Source organism: Thamnophis elegans, unplaced genomic scaffold, assembly GCF_009769535.1.
Source record: "Thamnophis elegans isolate rThaEle1 unplaced genomic scaffold, rThaEle1.pri scaffold_140_arrow_ctg1, whole genome shotgun sequence".
In the NCBI taxonomy this organism is placed as follows: domain Eukaryota; kingdom Metazoa; phylum Chordata; class Lepidosauria; order Squamata; family Colubridae; genus Thamnophis; species Thamnophis elegans.
This window is the reverse complement of record NW_022473610.1, coordinates 1-16,036: the sequence shown is the minus strand read 5'-3', so window position 1 is coordinate 16,036 and position 16,036 is coordinate 1. Positions and strand designations below refer to the sequence as shown.

Sequence of the window (16,036 nt, the reverse complement as noted above, 5' to 3'; positions counted from 1 at the left end):
TCTTCTAGTCTAACCCCCTGCTCAAGCACGAGATCCTGTGCCATTTCGGACAAACGGGTGTCCGATCCCTTCTTTAAAAAAAAAGAATAGCTTTAGTGATGGAGCAGCCACCATTTCTGGTGGCAGACAGTTCCGCTGGTTAGGGAAATTGCCCTTAATTCCACGTTGCTTCTCTCCTTGATTAGTTTCCATCTGTTGCTTCTCGTCCTGCCTTCAGCGGATTTGGAGAAGAGCTTGACTCCCTCTTCTTGGTGGCGGCCCCTCAAATATTGGAACACGGCTATCATGTCACCCCTGGTCCTTCCCTTTGTTAGACTACTAGAATAACAAAGTCCTTTGTTATTCTAGTAGTCCTTCCCGGAGAAGGGCGGCATACAAATAATAAAATTCAATTCAATTCAACAGGGCTGGAAGGGGCCTCAGAGGTCTTCTAGTCCAGCCCCTTCAAGTCGGAGAACCCTATACCATTTCAGACAAATCCAACATCCTCTTAAAAGCCTCCCATGAAGGCGCGCATTCACAATTTCTGGTGGTAAATTGTTCTGACAGCCAGGCAATTTCTCCTTAATTCCCGGTTGCTTCTCTCCTGGATTAATTTCCATCCATTGCTATTTGTCCCGCCTTCAGGACCTGAAGATGGGGAGATGGACAACACTCTTCTTGGGGGCGGCCCCTCAAATAAGGGAAGACTGCTATCATGCCATCCCGAAGTCCTTCTCCTTGTTCGGCTAACAGAATAACAGAGCTGGGAGGGCCTTTGGAGGTCTTCTAGTCCATCCCCCCCTCATTTCAGACAAATGTCCAATCTCTTCTTAAAAAGTAGCAGGAGGAGGAGGAGGAGGAGGAATAACAACAGAATAAGAGATGGAAGGGACCTTAGAGGTCTTCTAGTCCAGCCCCCTGCTCAAGTAGGAGACCCTACATCGTGCCAGAAAAACAGTTGCCTAATCTGTCCTTCAAAACATTCAGGGATGAAGATACCCACAACCCTTGTCCAATCTCTTCTTAAAAGCCTCCAGAGATGAAGCCCTCACAACTTCTGGTGGCCAGTAGTTCCACTGATTCATTGTTCTGTCAGGAAATTCCTCTTGAGTTCTAAGTTGCTTCTCTCCTTGATTAGTTTCCACCCATTGCTTCTTGTTCTGCCCTCAGGTGCCTTGGAGAATAGTTTGACTCCCTCTTCTTTGTGGCAGCCCCTGAGATATTGGAAGACCGCTATCATGTCTCCCCTGGTCCTTCTTTTCATTAAACTAGACATACCCAGTTCCTGCAACCGTTCTTCCTATGTTTTAGCCTCCAGTCCCCTAATCCTCTTTGTTGCTCTTCTCTGCACTCTTTCTAGAGTCTCTGCATCTTTTCTACATCGTGGCGACCAAAACTGGATGCTGTATTCCAAGTGTGGCCTTGCCAAGGCCTTATAAAGTGGTATTAACACTTTAGTGATGAACGATGAAAGTTGACGAACAATGTGAGATATGTTATTATGATATATTATGTTACCGCTTGTTATTCTATGCAGTAGATTAAGGGAATTGTAATGAATATTGAACAGTAAGGATTGCCATTTATAGACAATTAACGGTAATTAATTCAAGATATAGAAAAACGGAGAGAACATGAAATATACTTATAATGGGAAGCGATTGAGATTTAAAGACAGAATCACAAATTGGGGGCATGTAAGGATGTATAATTATATAAATATAATGATGAGAATAGCTGGGAATTGTAACCAGGTCTACATCCTTGAGCTGGGGGTGGGGAGAGTGGGGGGTTTAAAAGAAAAAAAAAATGACTATATATGTATACTTTTTGGTTCTATTTTTTTAAAAAAGGAGGAGGAAGATATATGTTAAAATTAAATATGTCTACTGAAAAGGAATTATAAACACCATCAACATAAAATGGAGCTGAAATACATCAAGTAAATGAGATGAAGAGTGGGAAGTAGAGGAGAGAAGTAAGGGAAGAAGAGAGGGATAGGAGAGAGGGCAGGGGCGGGGAGAGGAGGAGAGAAAGGAGGAGTGGAAAGGGGGGAGAGGAGGAGGAGAGAGGAAGGGGAAGTAGAGAAGGATGACAGAGGGAAGAAAGGAGTTAGGGAGGGGGAGGAGAGAGGGAGAAGAAAGTGATGGATAAGGTACAAATAGGGTGTATGGAGAGCAGAAGAGCCAACAATTGTTTTTGGGAGTTGATGGTGAGATGAATTGATGTAAACATTTAATAATACAGTACAATGTTGGCTATGTGTTCTCGTGACCCGTCAAAACCGCGGTCCACTAAAGCGCGCCCGATTAAAGCGCGTACCTGACGTCATCAGCAGCGCGACAAATACGACCGCGGGAAAAAAAGAGCGCTTTAAAAAGCGCTTTTACAGCAAGCCGATTCACATAAAGGTAAGGGTTAGGTTTAGGGTTAGGGTAAGGGTTAGGTTAAGGGTTAGGGTTAGGTTTAGGGTTACGTTAAGCATTACGGTTAGGTTTAGGGTTAGGTTAAGGGTTAGCGTTAGGTTTAGCGTTAGGTTAAGGGTTAGGTATAGGGTTAGGTTTAGGGTTAGGTTAAGGGTTAGGCTTAGGGTTAGGTTTAGGGTTAGGTTTGGGGGGGGTTAGGGTAAGGTTTTCACGTTATTTTTAAGTTTCCCGCTCACAGCGTGCTGTTTTCGTCGCGCTGTGATGACGTCACGTATGCGCTTTCGTCGAGCGTGCTTTACTCTACCGCGGTTTTGTGGTGGAACCATGTGTTCTGACCCCCTCCTCCGTCCAGTAACGAATGCCGAGACAAGCTTAACTGGAATGTACTTTAATAGCAAGAAACCAAAATCTCGGTGGCTGAAAGCCAAGCCTAACAAAGAGATAAGGACCTTGGCAGCAATCCAGCCTGCCAAGCTAGTTACAAAAATTCTCCAACTTTTAGCCAATGCGTTGACTTCTGCAAGAGGGGCACCCCTAACTCACCTTGGGGGTATGTGTTCTGTTAAGATACAGCCTGTTGTGCCTTCAAATGGCTTCTACCATACTGCCGTAAAATGGCTTCTACTGTACAGAGCAGTAGAGCTGCCATGGTAACAGCTTCATAGTACGCCACAAGGGGTGTCCCTCTGGTAAGGGGGAAAATCCAACATTAGAAATTACATTTGGTCTGGACATTTCCCCTCTATAAATAAATAGCCCGGCAATGCCGGGTTATCGGCTAGCATATAAATAAAACAACTTGACAAGACAACAAAAACGTTGGGTTGGCCACCCCCTGATTTAGAACAAGAAAAGGCAAATCAAAAGGTTTCATGACTTCTGGCTATAAATTGTTTAGGGGGATTAAGCCGTGTTCCCGTTTTTTCCCTCACAGGCCCACACATGTTTTCCCCAAATTAATCTTTTGCTCTGCAGTATTAACGGATTGCTTTGTATCCGTACGAGTGTGTACTTGTGCGCAACACTAAGGGGCCCGTGATAATCTATCTATTAAAAAATGTCGGTGTGTTCCAGCATAACCCTGGAACGCCTCGAGCATTTTCAACCAAACTTGGTACACAGATGACTTACTCTCTGGAAACAAATACTGTGGAGGTAAGACACCCCTAACGCCCCTCAGCGTGTGTGTGTTCTGTTAAGATACAGCCTGTTGTGCCTTAAAATGACTTCTACTGTACTGCCGTAAAATGGCTTCTATTGTACAGCGCAGCGGAGTTGCCATGGAAACGGTTTCACAGTACTCCACAAGGGGGCTCCCTCTGGTAAGAGGGAAAATCCAACATTCGAAATTACATTCGGTCGGGATATTTCCCCCCTCTATAAATAAATACCCTTATCGGCTCATCCATAATTCACATTTTCGATGGGAGAAAATGGCGAAGGCTATTTTCAACCGCGACAAAGCGGAAACCCTTGACTGGATTGAGCCTGTGTCAGGGTTCCAAGTAATAGATCTGTAGCAAGTTGTGCCTTATGGTTGTTAAAGTCACGACGGCCGCAAAGCGAATCACCGTGACCGATCTGATTTTACGATCTTTTGGCAGCTGTTAAGCAAACACCACGATCCTCAAGCAAAGGCCGCGGTCGTTAAGCGAAAGAATTGAGCGTCACCATTCGGTTTTGCAGAAAACTGTTGAAAGATTAAGATTAAGATTTAAGATTTAGTTTATTTGTATGCCGCCCTTCTCCGGGAGGGACTCAGGGTGGCGAACAACTCAAAAGGGGAAAAGGAGATACAAACACAATACACGTAATTAAAATACACAAGAGTCATACAGCCATACAAGTCGAGAGGGGAGGGAAACTCATCAACCCCAGGCCTGCCGGCACAGCCAGGTTTTGACGGCTTTCCGGAAGGCCTGGAGAGAGGTGAGGGTCCGAATCTCCGCAGGGAGTTCATTCCAAAGGGCCGGAGCTGCTACAGAGAAGGCCCTCCCCCGGGTGATAGCCAGATGGCTTTGGCTGGTAGACGGAACCCGGAGGAGGCCGACCCTGTGCGATCTAACGGGTCTATGGGAGGTAATTGGCAGCAGGCGGTCTCTCAAGTACCCAGATCCAATACCACGAAGGGCTTTATAAGTTACGACTAGCACTTTGAAGCGTATCCGGAGACCAATCGGTAGCCAGTGCAGCTCGCGGAGGATAGGTGTAACGTGGGTGTACCGAGGTGCACCCACAATTGCTCGCGCGGCTGCATTCTGGACGAGTTGTAGTCTCCGAATACTCTTCAAAGGCTGCCCCATGTAGAGCGCATTGCAGTAGTCCAGTCTTGAGGTCACGAGGGCGTGAGTGACTGTCACGAGTGCCTCCCGGTTCAGGTAGGGACGCAACTGGTGCACCAGGCGAACCTGGGCAAATGCCCCCCTGGTCACAGCCGACAGGTGATGTTCTAAGGTCAGTTGTGGGTCCAGGAGGACTCCCAAGTTGCGCGCCCTGTCTGAGGGGCGTAAATTTTCACCCCCCAGCCTGAGTGATGGAATACTGGCCAAATTCTTGGGAGGGAAACACAACAGCCACTCGGTCTTGTCTGGATTGAGTACAAGCTTGGTTTTCAGCCAAAAGATTGGAAAACGCGGTCCGATGTCCGGGGATACCGAACGCCCAAATGCAGGCATGTGACTGCGGTGGAGACGGGGCAGTCGTCGTAACTTCAGAAGCGGGCTGAAGTATGAGCCAGTCGTGTGCAACTGCAGCCGAAAAAGCGAATACAATGTGAGGTTGTGTAAAAAGAGGCGTAGAATCAAAATCGGGTGAAACATTAGCACCGCTTTGTAAAGCCTTAGTAAGGCCGTACCTGGAATCCTGCAACTAATTTTGGTCCCCTCACTACAAAAAAGATGTTGAGACTTTGGAAAAAGTGCAGAGAAGAGCAACTCAGACGATTAAAGGCCTGGAGATTAAAACTTGTTCTGACCCCCCTCGTCCCACTTCAACACACACTCCAAGCCAAAGATAAGTTACGGCATTTAATTAACAGACAGATAGGTCCTTGGCAGCAAATCGGCACAGATAAGCCTTGGCAGCAATCCAGCACAGATAAGGCTTGGCAGCAATCCAGCCTGCCAAGCTCACAATAATGTTCTCCGACATTAGTTCCTGCGTTGACTTCGGCAAGAGGGCCGTGTGCACAAGCAGTCCTTTTTATAGTCTGGAGAGGAGCCGAATGGCCACCAGCTGAGTGCAATTACCTCCTGTAACTGCGCAACTGTTCCTGACGCCTATTAGCTCTTCGGTGCCGGGCATCCAGGAACAACTCACTGCTGACCTCAGGCTCACACTCCCTTGTCTCCTCCCCACCAGTCCAAGGCTCAGGCACCTCCTGGTGGCCAACCAGCCTCTCTGCGCCCTGCTCGGAGTCGGAACCCTGTCCAGGGTCCTCCACATCCTCCAGAGCCAAACTCAGAGGGCCCCTCGCTGTTGGAGTCTGGTGGCAGCTCCAACGGCTCCTGCTGGGCCACAACAAAAACCTATGACAATCGGTTGAAGGATTTGGGTTTGGCAAGTCTAGAGAAAAGGAGGACTAGGGGGGACATGATAGCAGCTTTCAAATATTTGAGGGGCTGCCACAAAGAAGAAGGGGTCAATTTATTCTCCAAAGCACTAGAAGGCAGGAGAAGCAATGGATGGAAACTAATCAAGGAGAGAAGCAACCTGGAATTAAACAGCAACTTCCTAACAGGGAGGGCTGTTAACCTGTGGAAAAGCTTGCCACCAGAAGTTGCGGGCACTCCAACACTGGATGTTTTCAAGACAGCTGTTTTGTCTCAAATGGTATCCGGTCTCCTGCTTGAGCAGGGGGCTGGACTAGAAGACCTCCAAGGTCCCATCCAGCTCTATTCGGATTGATTGAAATACCCCTGGGAAGGGGTGTCACAACTTTGAACTGTGGTTAAGGGACTAGTCGTAATGCCCAGGAGATGGTGAGTTCTAGTCCTGCCTGAGGCGCAAAAGCCAGCTGGGTGACTTTGGGCCAATCACCAGGAGATGGTGAGTTCTAGTCCTGCCTTAGGCACAAAACCTAGCATGGTAACTTTGAGGCAATCCCCAGGAGACGGTGAGTTCTAGTCCTGCCTTAGGCACGAAGGCTAACTGGATGGCTTTGGGCCAATCACCAGGAGACTGGGAGTTCTAGTCCTGCCTTAAGCACGAAAGCTAACTGGATGGCTTTGGGCCGATCACTAGGAGACTGGGAGTTCTAGTCCTGCCTTAGGCACGAAGGCTAACTGGATGGCTTTGGGCCAATCACCAGGAGACTGGGAGTTCTAGTCCTGCCTTAGGCACGAAGGCTAACTGGATGGCTTTGGGCCAATCACCAGGAGACGGTGAGTTCTAGTCCTGCCTTAGGCACGAAAGCTAACTGGATGGCTTTGGGCCAATCACCAGGAGACTGGGAGTTCTAGTCCTGCCTTAAGCACGAAAGCTAACTGGATGGCTTTGGGCCAATCACCAGGAGACTGGGAGTTCTAGTCCTGCCTTAGGCACGAAGGCTAATTGGATGGCTTTGGGCCAATCACCAGGAGACGGTGAGTTCTAGTCCTGCCTTAAGCACAAAAGCTAACTGGATGGCTTTGGGCCACTCACCAGGAGATGGTGAGTTCTAGTCCTGCCTTAGGCACGAAAGCTAACTGGATGGCTTTGGGCCAGTCACCAGGAGACGGTGAGTTCTAGGTGGTAATTCTAGTGGTAATTGGCACACTGGGTGCTATTCCAAAAGCACTGGAATTACATTTAAAACAGTTAAAAATTGACAAAATCACCATCAGTCAAATGCAAAAAGCCGCACTGCTTGGATCTGCACGGATAAAAGAGCCGAGGTGGCGCAGTGGTTAGGGTGCAGTACTGCAGGCCACTTCAGCTGACTGTTATCTGCAGTTCAGCGGTTCAAATCTCACCGGCTCAAGGTTGACTCAGCCTTCCATCCTTCCGAGGTGGGTGAAATGAGGACCAGACTGTGGGGGCAATATGCTGACTCTGTGAACCGCTTAGAGAGGGTTGAAAGCCCTATGAAGCGGTATATAAGTCTAACTGCTATTGCTATTGCATATTACGAAAATACGTTACGACGTCCTAGGCCCCTGGGTGGGGCCCGACTAGTAACCAATGCCAAATCCAGCAAAACAACTGGCCGCTGTGATACAATTGTATAACAACAACAACAACAACAACAACAACAAGAATGACAGGATGCAAATAAATAAATAAATACAGCAAAAAGGCTGATTGGGATGTTTTTAATTGGCAATAAATTAAGGGTCCCTGGCGCTGTCTCCCCCCGCCCCTCCCAGGAAATCAAGTGAGGATAGTGGCGACGTTGGGGAGCAGCGTGGCCAACTCCGATTGGATGCCGGGGATTTGACACAGGGGGTTTCCTTGCAGGCTGAGCTGAGCCAAGGCGGGGAAGGTGGCCAGGCTGCGGAGGGCGGAGGCTCGCTGGATGCCTGAGAGACGCAAAACGAGTTAAGGAGAGGCTTTGCTCAGTGATATCCCGAAACTCCCTCCCCGTCAATCTCCCCAGCCCCCCTTTAACACTGGCCTCGTCCTGCCTTGCAAGGATACGGTTGTTACGGAGAGAGAGTTCCTCCAGAGAAGGCAGGGGAGGCAACCCTTCGAGGCTCTCGATCTGGTTGTCGTCGGCCTCCATCACCTGGGGAGGAAAAAGCGGAGAATTGGAGCTACGGGGAGTCCATTTCATTCATTCATTCATTCATTTATTTCAGTTTGTATGTCGCCCTATTCCCGAGAGACTCAGGGCAGCTAACAATCAGAAAGGGAAGGGAATACAAATAAGAAAATAAAAGACAAACAATTCCTCGACTTACGACCACTGTGTTGGGGCCTACCACAGGGTCAGACATTGAGGAGGTTGGGGAGGAACATGGGCCAGCCCTGGAGTCTGGGGAAGGCTCTGACGAGAGACAAGGCCAAGGCTGTCTGGCAGTTCTCAGCTGCCTTCGGAGTCGGACATCAGTGAGGCAGAAGAACAGCTGGAGCCTGTTCCCAGTGTGCGCACGTGCCGAATGGCCAGATGAAGGGAACAGCAGATGGAACAAGTGTCGACTTGAGAGTAAGGCCACAGGTGGACGATGAATGGCGTCTCCCAAAGGAAATAAAAGAGGGAGCGAAAGGGGAGTGGAATTTGAAGGAGACATTTGTTTGTTCGTTTGTTTCAGGAGTGTGACGATCTGTCTGTGAATCTCAGAGACTCTGTGCCCCGTGGGGGTGGGGGTGGCCAGCTTGACGGCACTCATTGGGCATGGCTGACTGGGTGGGGGTGGCCAGCTTGACGGCACTCATTGGGCATGACCAACTGGGGGGGTGGCCAGCTTAATGGCACTCATTGGGCATGGCTGACTGGGTGGGAGGTGGTCAGCTTGACGGCCCTCATTGGGCATGACCGACTGGGTGGGGGTGGCCAGCTTGACAGCACTCGTTGGGCATGGCTGACTGGGTGGGTGTGGCCAGCTTGACAGCACTCGTTGGGCATGGCTGACTGGGTGGGGGGTGGCCAGCTTGATGGCACTCGGGCATGGCTGACTGGGTGGGAGGTGGCCAGCTTGATGGCACTCGGGCATGGCTGACTGGGTGGGGGTGGCCAGCTTGAGAGCACTCATTGGGCATGGCTGACTGGTTAGTGGTGGCCAGTTTAATGGCAATCGTTGGGTATGGCTGACTGGGTGGGTGTGGCTGACTGGATGGGTGTGGCTAGCTTAACGGCACTCGTTGGGCATGGCTGACTGGGTGGGCATGGCCAGCTTGACAGCACTCATTGGCCGTGGCCAACATTGTGGGTGTGGCTGTGGATAAACATGGCCAGCTTGATGGCACTCCCCAATTGCTGGCCCGATGTTTTTTCTTTGCATTGGGCAGACTGGGCCAAAGCCATGTGGGCCACTCCCATTTTCCGCAGGCAGGATACGGCCCGCGGGCCTTGTGTTTGAAACCCCTGCCCTAAATGAACACTTTTATCCTGGTGTGACCCTGTGCTCAGCCCAGAAAGCAAAGCAGTGGCTGATGGTTCCAGGACTGTTGTGGGGAGGAGAAGCGGAGCTCCGAAAGAGGGTGAGGGGAGTGGGTGGGTGTGGAGTGGACTTACCTCAAGGCAGCGCATCATCGCCACTGTGGAGGGGAAGGCAGAGAGGAGGTTATCAGAGAGATTCAGGTGTGTGACCAGCAACAGGTGTTCCAGGTGGCAGAGGCTGGTCAGGCCCTAATGAAAGCAAAAAATTGAAATAAAACCAGAATTTGTTACTGTTATTTTGACCGTTGACATTCCTGTCCGAATGTTTACCTGACTTTTATAGGCGGGTAAACCTACTCAGCTGCCAATCATGGCTTCTTTCAGTCTCCTGCCTTCGTTTAAATAATTTTTAATATCGCTATTTTTAAGGTTAACATTTAATATTTTTAATTTCACACGCCCGTCCGATTCTCTATTTTTTCCCCAATCCTCCTTCGCTCTTGAATGCAGGCAGTCCTCGACTTACAACGGTCCGTTTAGCCACCACTCAAAGTTGCCGCGGCACTGAAAAATGCGACTTACGACCGTTGTTCACAGTTGCCACCTTATGGCACCCTAAGGTTCCCGCAATCAAAATTTCAGATGCTCGGTTCATATTTATGACGGCCGCATCCTCCCATTTGTAGTTACGACGGCATGAAAAAAGTGACTTATGACCATTCCCCACACTTACGACCATCGCAGCACCCCCACGGTCACGCAATCAAAATTTGGACGCTTAGCAACTGATTCATATTTATGACGGTCGCCATGTCCCCGGGGTGGTGGGGGGTGGTGTCAGGCGATCCCGTTTTGCGACCTTCGGACGAGCAAAGTCAACAGGGGAAGCCGGATTCATTTAACAACGGGTGTTGCTCGCTTTACAACTGCAGCGACTGGCTTAACAGCATGTGGCAAGAAATTGGGGGCGAAATGAGGCAGATGGACTTCCCACCCGCCTCACTTAGCGTCGGAAATGTTGGGCTGCGTCACGGACGTATGCCGAGGACTACCTGTATTGCACGAGGCTGAGGTTCCCAGCATTGCAATCGACATGAGATTTGTGCCCAGCACCAGTGATTGCTTTTAACTTGGGGGGGAAAAAAAATGGTGTAGAAATGTCAGACAAGGATGTAAAGTCTCTCGCTTGGGTGGGGGGTTGGACTAGATGACCTACAAGGTCCCTTCCGAACCTGTTAATCTACATTTACAAAAAAGCATTGGGAAATCAATACACAATGACGTAGGAGGAAGCCAATGACGCCTCCAAAGCCTTCTCTTTCTCCTTCCACCATTACGAGGTTTTTCACGAAGACAAAGTGCGAAGAGAGACCCCCCTCCCTCTCGTTATGGTGTCCCAAGAATTAACAAGGTGGTCACATTCCTCGCCATTTTCCGGAGGATGCTCTCTGGAAAGTCGTAGATCTGCCCATCTGCGAGGACCCTCCACCCACCCACCCCATTTCCTGGCCCCCTTCTCCCCAGCTACCTTGTGGGCGAGATCCACCACCCTCGAATCGGCGTACTCCATCTTGAGGACGCTGTTCTCAATCAGGAACTTGCTCCGGAGGTCGTTGAGGTACGAGGAGCGCATGGGATCTGCAGCCTGACGAAGGGAAGACGGAGGTGAGCATGAGAACATCGTTGGCTGGGTTATCAACAAGATTGACATGTGAACGCATCCAGGTGGATCATTTTAGTGGAAAAAGGTACAGCAGGCGTTGTCATCCTTGGCTGCTTTTTAAGAGCGGATGGGCTTCAAGTCCCAGAATTCCTCCGCCACTGTGCTTTAAAATGGGTAGACTTCAACTCCCAGAATTCCTCAACCATCATACTTGTAAAATGGAGGCACTTCAACTCCCAGAATTCCGCAGCCAGTATGCTTTTAAGATGAGGGGGTGGACTTCAACTCCCAGAATTCCCTAGCCACTATGGTTGAACATGAGTGGACTTCAACTCCCAGAATTCCCCAGCCACTGTGGTTGAAAATGGATAGACTTCAACTCCCAGAATTCCTCAGCCAGCATACTTGTAAAATGGAGGGACTTCAACTCCCAGAATTCCACAGCCATATGCATTTTAAATGAGCGGAGTGGACTTCACTCGCCAGAATTCCTTGCCAGCATGCTTTTACGATGAGGGCTTGACATCAACGCCCAGAATTCCCGAGCCGCTGTGATTGAAAATGGTGGCCACTCCCGAATCACCCTAACCATCTACGTTTATAAAAATGGAGGTGACTTTCACTCCCAGATCACTCCAGATGCTTTTAAGATGATGGGGTGTGACTTCAACTCCCAGAAATTCCTTATCGCCACATGCTTTTAAGATGAGGGACTGGACATCAACTCCAGAATTCCCAGCCCGCTGTGGTTGAAATGGGTGGAGCCTTACTCCACAGAATTCCCTAGCCACTACGTGTAAAAGGTGGACTTCAACTCCCAGATCCACAGCCGCATGCTTTTAAGATGAGGGATGGACTTCAACCCCGAGAATTCCCCTAGCCGCCCTGTGGTTGAAAATGGATAGACTTCAACTCCCAGAATTCCCTAGCCAGCATACTTGTAAAATGGAGGGACTTCAACTCCCAGAATTCCACAGCCAGTATGCTTTTAAGATGAGGGGGTGGACTTCAACTCCCAGAATTCCTTAGCCAGCATGCTTTTAAGATGAGGGACTGGACATCAACTCCCAGAATTCCCCAGCCGCTGTGGTTGAAAATGGGTGGACTTCAACTCCCAGAATTCCCTAGCCAGCATACTTGTAAAATGGGTGGACTTCAACTCCCAGAATTCCACAGCCAGCATGCTTTTAAGATGAGGGGATGGACTTCAACTCCCAGAATTCCCTAGCCACTGTGGTTGAAAATAGGTGGACTTCAACTCCCAGAATTCCCTAGCCAGCATACTTGTAAAATGGAGGGACTTCAACTCCCAGAATTCCACAGCCAGTATGCTTTTAAGATGAGGGGGTGGACTTCAACTCCCAGAATTCCTTAGCCAGCATGCTTTTAAGATGAGGGACTGGACATCAACTCCCAGAATTCCCCAGCCGCTGTGGTTGAAAATGGGTGGACTTCAACTCCCAGAATTCCCTAGCCAGCATACTTGTAAAATGGGTGGACTTCAACTCCCAGAATTCCACAGCCAGCATGCTTTTAAGATGAGGGGATGGACTTCAACTCCCAGAATTCCCTAGCCACTGTGGTTGAAAATAGGTGGACTTCAACTCCCAGAATTCCCTAGCCAGCATACTTGTAAAATGGAGGGACTTCAACTCCCAGAATTCCACAGCCAGTATGCTTTTAAGATGAGGGGGTGGACATCAACTCCCAGAATTCCCCAGCCGCTGTGGTTGAAAATGGATAGACTTCAACTCCCAGAACTCCCTAGCCAGTTTGATTTAAGATGGGCGAACTTCCACTCTAAGGAATTCCTTGGAGGACTCTCCCTTCACTTTGCTGAAATCAAGATATATTATGTTTACCGCATTCCCACCCTCTATTAAGAAAGTTACCCTATCAAAAAAAAATGTCGATAAGGGGTGGTTTGTTCTTTATCCGTGCTGAATTCTGGTAAAATCCTTGCTGGCAGGGGAATTCTGGGAGTTGAAGCCCACCCCTCTTAAAGTGGTCGGATAAAACACGGAGGTTGCAAAACCTCGCGAAAGAGAGATCTCAGATCTTTTCAACTTACGGCCTGAGTGCCACAGGGGGCACGCAGAGGCCCTCGCTGCAGGCATGCCAGCCGTCGTCCCAGCGCAGCTCCATTACGCATGTGCACGCACCATCTAAAGAAAGTAGGACAGCTCTCTACACATGCCCAGGGGTGCTGTTGTCCCCAGAAGGCATCCTGCCAAGATAGGGTTGGGACTGAGTGGATTATTTGTGGGTTTTCCCCCCCAGTCTGACCCTCTTGGGGTGCAGTGACCCAAATCCCTAGCTGCTAAGGTGAAACGTTGCATGCTACATTCGCAGTATTAGCTTCCGATTAAAGTGCGAGTCACACCGGACTCTCTCCGAGACTGACCTTCAAAGCAGAGAAGTAGCGGAGGGTCTCCTGCTCGTAAACCAAGGGATCCAAAGCCCTCATGAGGAGGATGATGGTTAGGAGACACCCTGAGGAGGGAAAAAAAGGGCAGATTCAGGTTTAATCAAGCCTATTGTGGTCCGCCAGTGGCCTGTGGAACTGGCAGCAGAGTCGGACAGTGAAGAGGTTGGGGAGGAACGTGGGCCAGTCCTGGAGTCTGGGAAAGGCTCGGATGAGGGCTCTGCGTCAGAGGCAGAGAGGGGGTCAGGGCCGTCTGGGACTTATGTACTGCCTCAGCGAGCCTGACATCAGCGAGGCAGAGGAACAGGGGAAACCTGTTCCCAGTGCGCACATGCGCAGAGCTGGCAGGAGGCAAGAACAGTTAAGACGAAAGGGGCGACTCGGGAGTACGGCTTGGAGATGATTGGCCTCTCCCAAAAGAAATAAAAGAGGAGCAAACAGACGTGAGCTTTTGCAGGAAGCAACTTGGTTCGTTTTGGTCGGTTTTAAACTCTGAAGCTCTGTTTTGACTCTGTGCTCCATTTGGCCTTGCAAAACTAATTGGCAATTAGGCAGCATTTCAAGGGAGAGAAAGGTGGGTGCTTATCAGCCTTCTCCCGAAAGACTTTGGCAGACTCCTGTTGGACTCTTCACAAACTGTTTGGGACTCATTATGGGCTGTGAATGAATATACTGTATTTTTCGGACTATAAGACAGACTTTTTTATCTCCCCAAATGGGGTGAAAATGTCTGTGCGTCTTATAAACCGAATATTGCCAAAGCCCCGCCCATCCGCCGGCCATTTTTTGGCCTCTGCATGCCTTATTTTCGGGCCTTTTTCGGGCCTTTTTTTGCTCTGTTTTCAAGCCTTTTTTGCCCCATTTTCAGGCCTTTTTTCAGCCTATTTTCAGCTCATTTTCAGGCCTTTTTTCAGCCCGTTTTCAGGCCTTTTTCAGCCCGTTTTGAGGCCTTTTTTCAGCCCGTTTTCAGACTTTTTTTCAGCCCGTTTTCAGATTTTCCAGCCCGTTTTCAGGCCTTTTTTCAGCCCGTTTTCAGGCCTTTTTTCAGCCCATTTTCAGCCTTTTTTCAGCCCATTTTCAGACTTTTTTTCAGCCCATTTTCAGGCCTTTTTGGTCTGTTTTCAGGCCTTTTTTCAGCCCATTTATGGGGCTTTTTTCAGATCATGATTCTGGAAAAAAGGGGCTGAAAAAAGCCTCAAAAATGGGCTGAAAAAAAAATCCCCAAATGGGCACAAAAGCCTCAAAAATGGGTATGAAAAAGGGCCAAAAAAAGGGCACCCAAAAACGGCTGAAAATGTGGTGCGCGGAGGCCAAAAACCTTTTGTTGTTATTTTCCTCTTCTAAATTTAGGTGCGTCTTATAGTCAGGTGCGTCTTATAATCTGAAAAATACGGCAATTCCCAGCCGTTGAAATAAAAAGAGGGTTTTGGGGGACTTAGCACGTGATTTTTACTGCCTCGGGAAACCACAAATTCATTGGCGAAAACTTCCTTTATTCTGCATATTTTTCTGGATGAAAAAGAGCTGTAGGAAGCGTTAAAATAACTTTGTTGTCCGCCCGGCCTAATTGGGTCGTTGAGGTCCCGCTAAACACCATAAAACATTCCCGTTACGTTTAATCTTTCCCTCGATCGTCTGTTTATAGGTAGTCCTCGACTCACGACGGCCTTTGGGAACGGAATTTCCATTGCTAAGGAAAGGAAGGCAGCCTGACGTTACAACCTTTTTTGGCTTCGTGAATCCCGGAAGTCGTTCAGTAAATCATCGGGTCGTTAAGCGAACCGGCTCCCCCCCCCCCCGATTTTGTTTTGTCGGAAACCGCTTGGGAAAGTCACGAATGGGGGGGAGGGGGCTCAGGTGACTCCGGGATGCTGCCATCGTCACAAATAACGCACCCGGATTTTAATGGTGAGGCCGTGTGAAGGTTTTAAGTGTGAGGACCGGTTGTGAGTTGTTTTGAACAGCGCTGCTGTAACTCTGAATGGCTGTAAGTCGGGGAGTGCCTGTATCTTTCAAGTTGCTAGTCCTGAAGAAGGTTCTTAAAACTGGAGGTCCCCGGGGCAGGTCTTAAGAACCTCTAGAGGGGCTAACAGGCTGTCAGGAAAGTCTTAAGGACTAGTAACTTGGGAAAAAAGATTTGAGGCTGCTACTGAGGGCTCTTCCGGGGATCGGCCCGAGTTGCGTGGGAGCGAAGGAGATCCGGAACCTACACTTGTTCTCTGGCTCCAAGGCCTGAAGTTCCTTGCAGGATTCGAGCTCCGACTGCAGCACCGTGGACTTCTCAATGGAGAGCTCGCACCTGGGACCAGAAGAGGAGGAGGAGGAGGCCAGGAAGGGAGCCAAAGCAAGGGTTTTGGCCACAGGGAAGGAAGGAAGGAGAGAGAGAGAGAGAGAGAGAGAGAAAGAGAGAGAGAGAAGGAAAGGAGGGAGCGAGAAAGGAAGGAAGGAAAGGAAGAAGGAAAGATGGGAAGGAAAGGAAGAAGGAAAGATGGGAAGGAAAGGATGGAGGAGGAACGATGGGA

General features: G+C 49.3%; 1 protein-coding gene across 1 annotated transcript; it reads right to left on the bottom strand.

The window, feature by feature from the left end:
• Positions 1-7,663: 7,663 nt before the first annotated feature.
• Positions 7,664-15,939, bottom strand: LOC116523284 (geranylgeranyl transferase type-2 subunit alpha-like; the record flags this gene model as incomplete). The annotated part of the gene is made up of 6 exons (XM_032238383.1): positions 7,664-7,906; positions 8,025-8,112; positions 9,562-9,675; positions 10,955-11,071; positions 13,494-13,582; positions 15,725-15,939. Coding segments are annotated over 6 exons (772 nt in total), but the record flags the coding sequence as incomplete, so codon positions are not given.
• Positions 15,940-16,036: the final 97 nt, after the last annotated feature.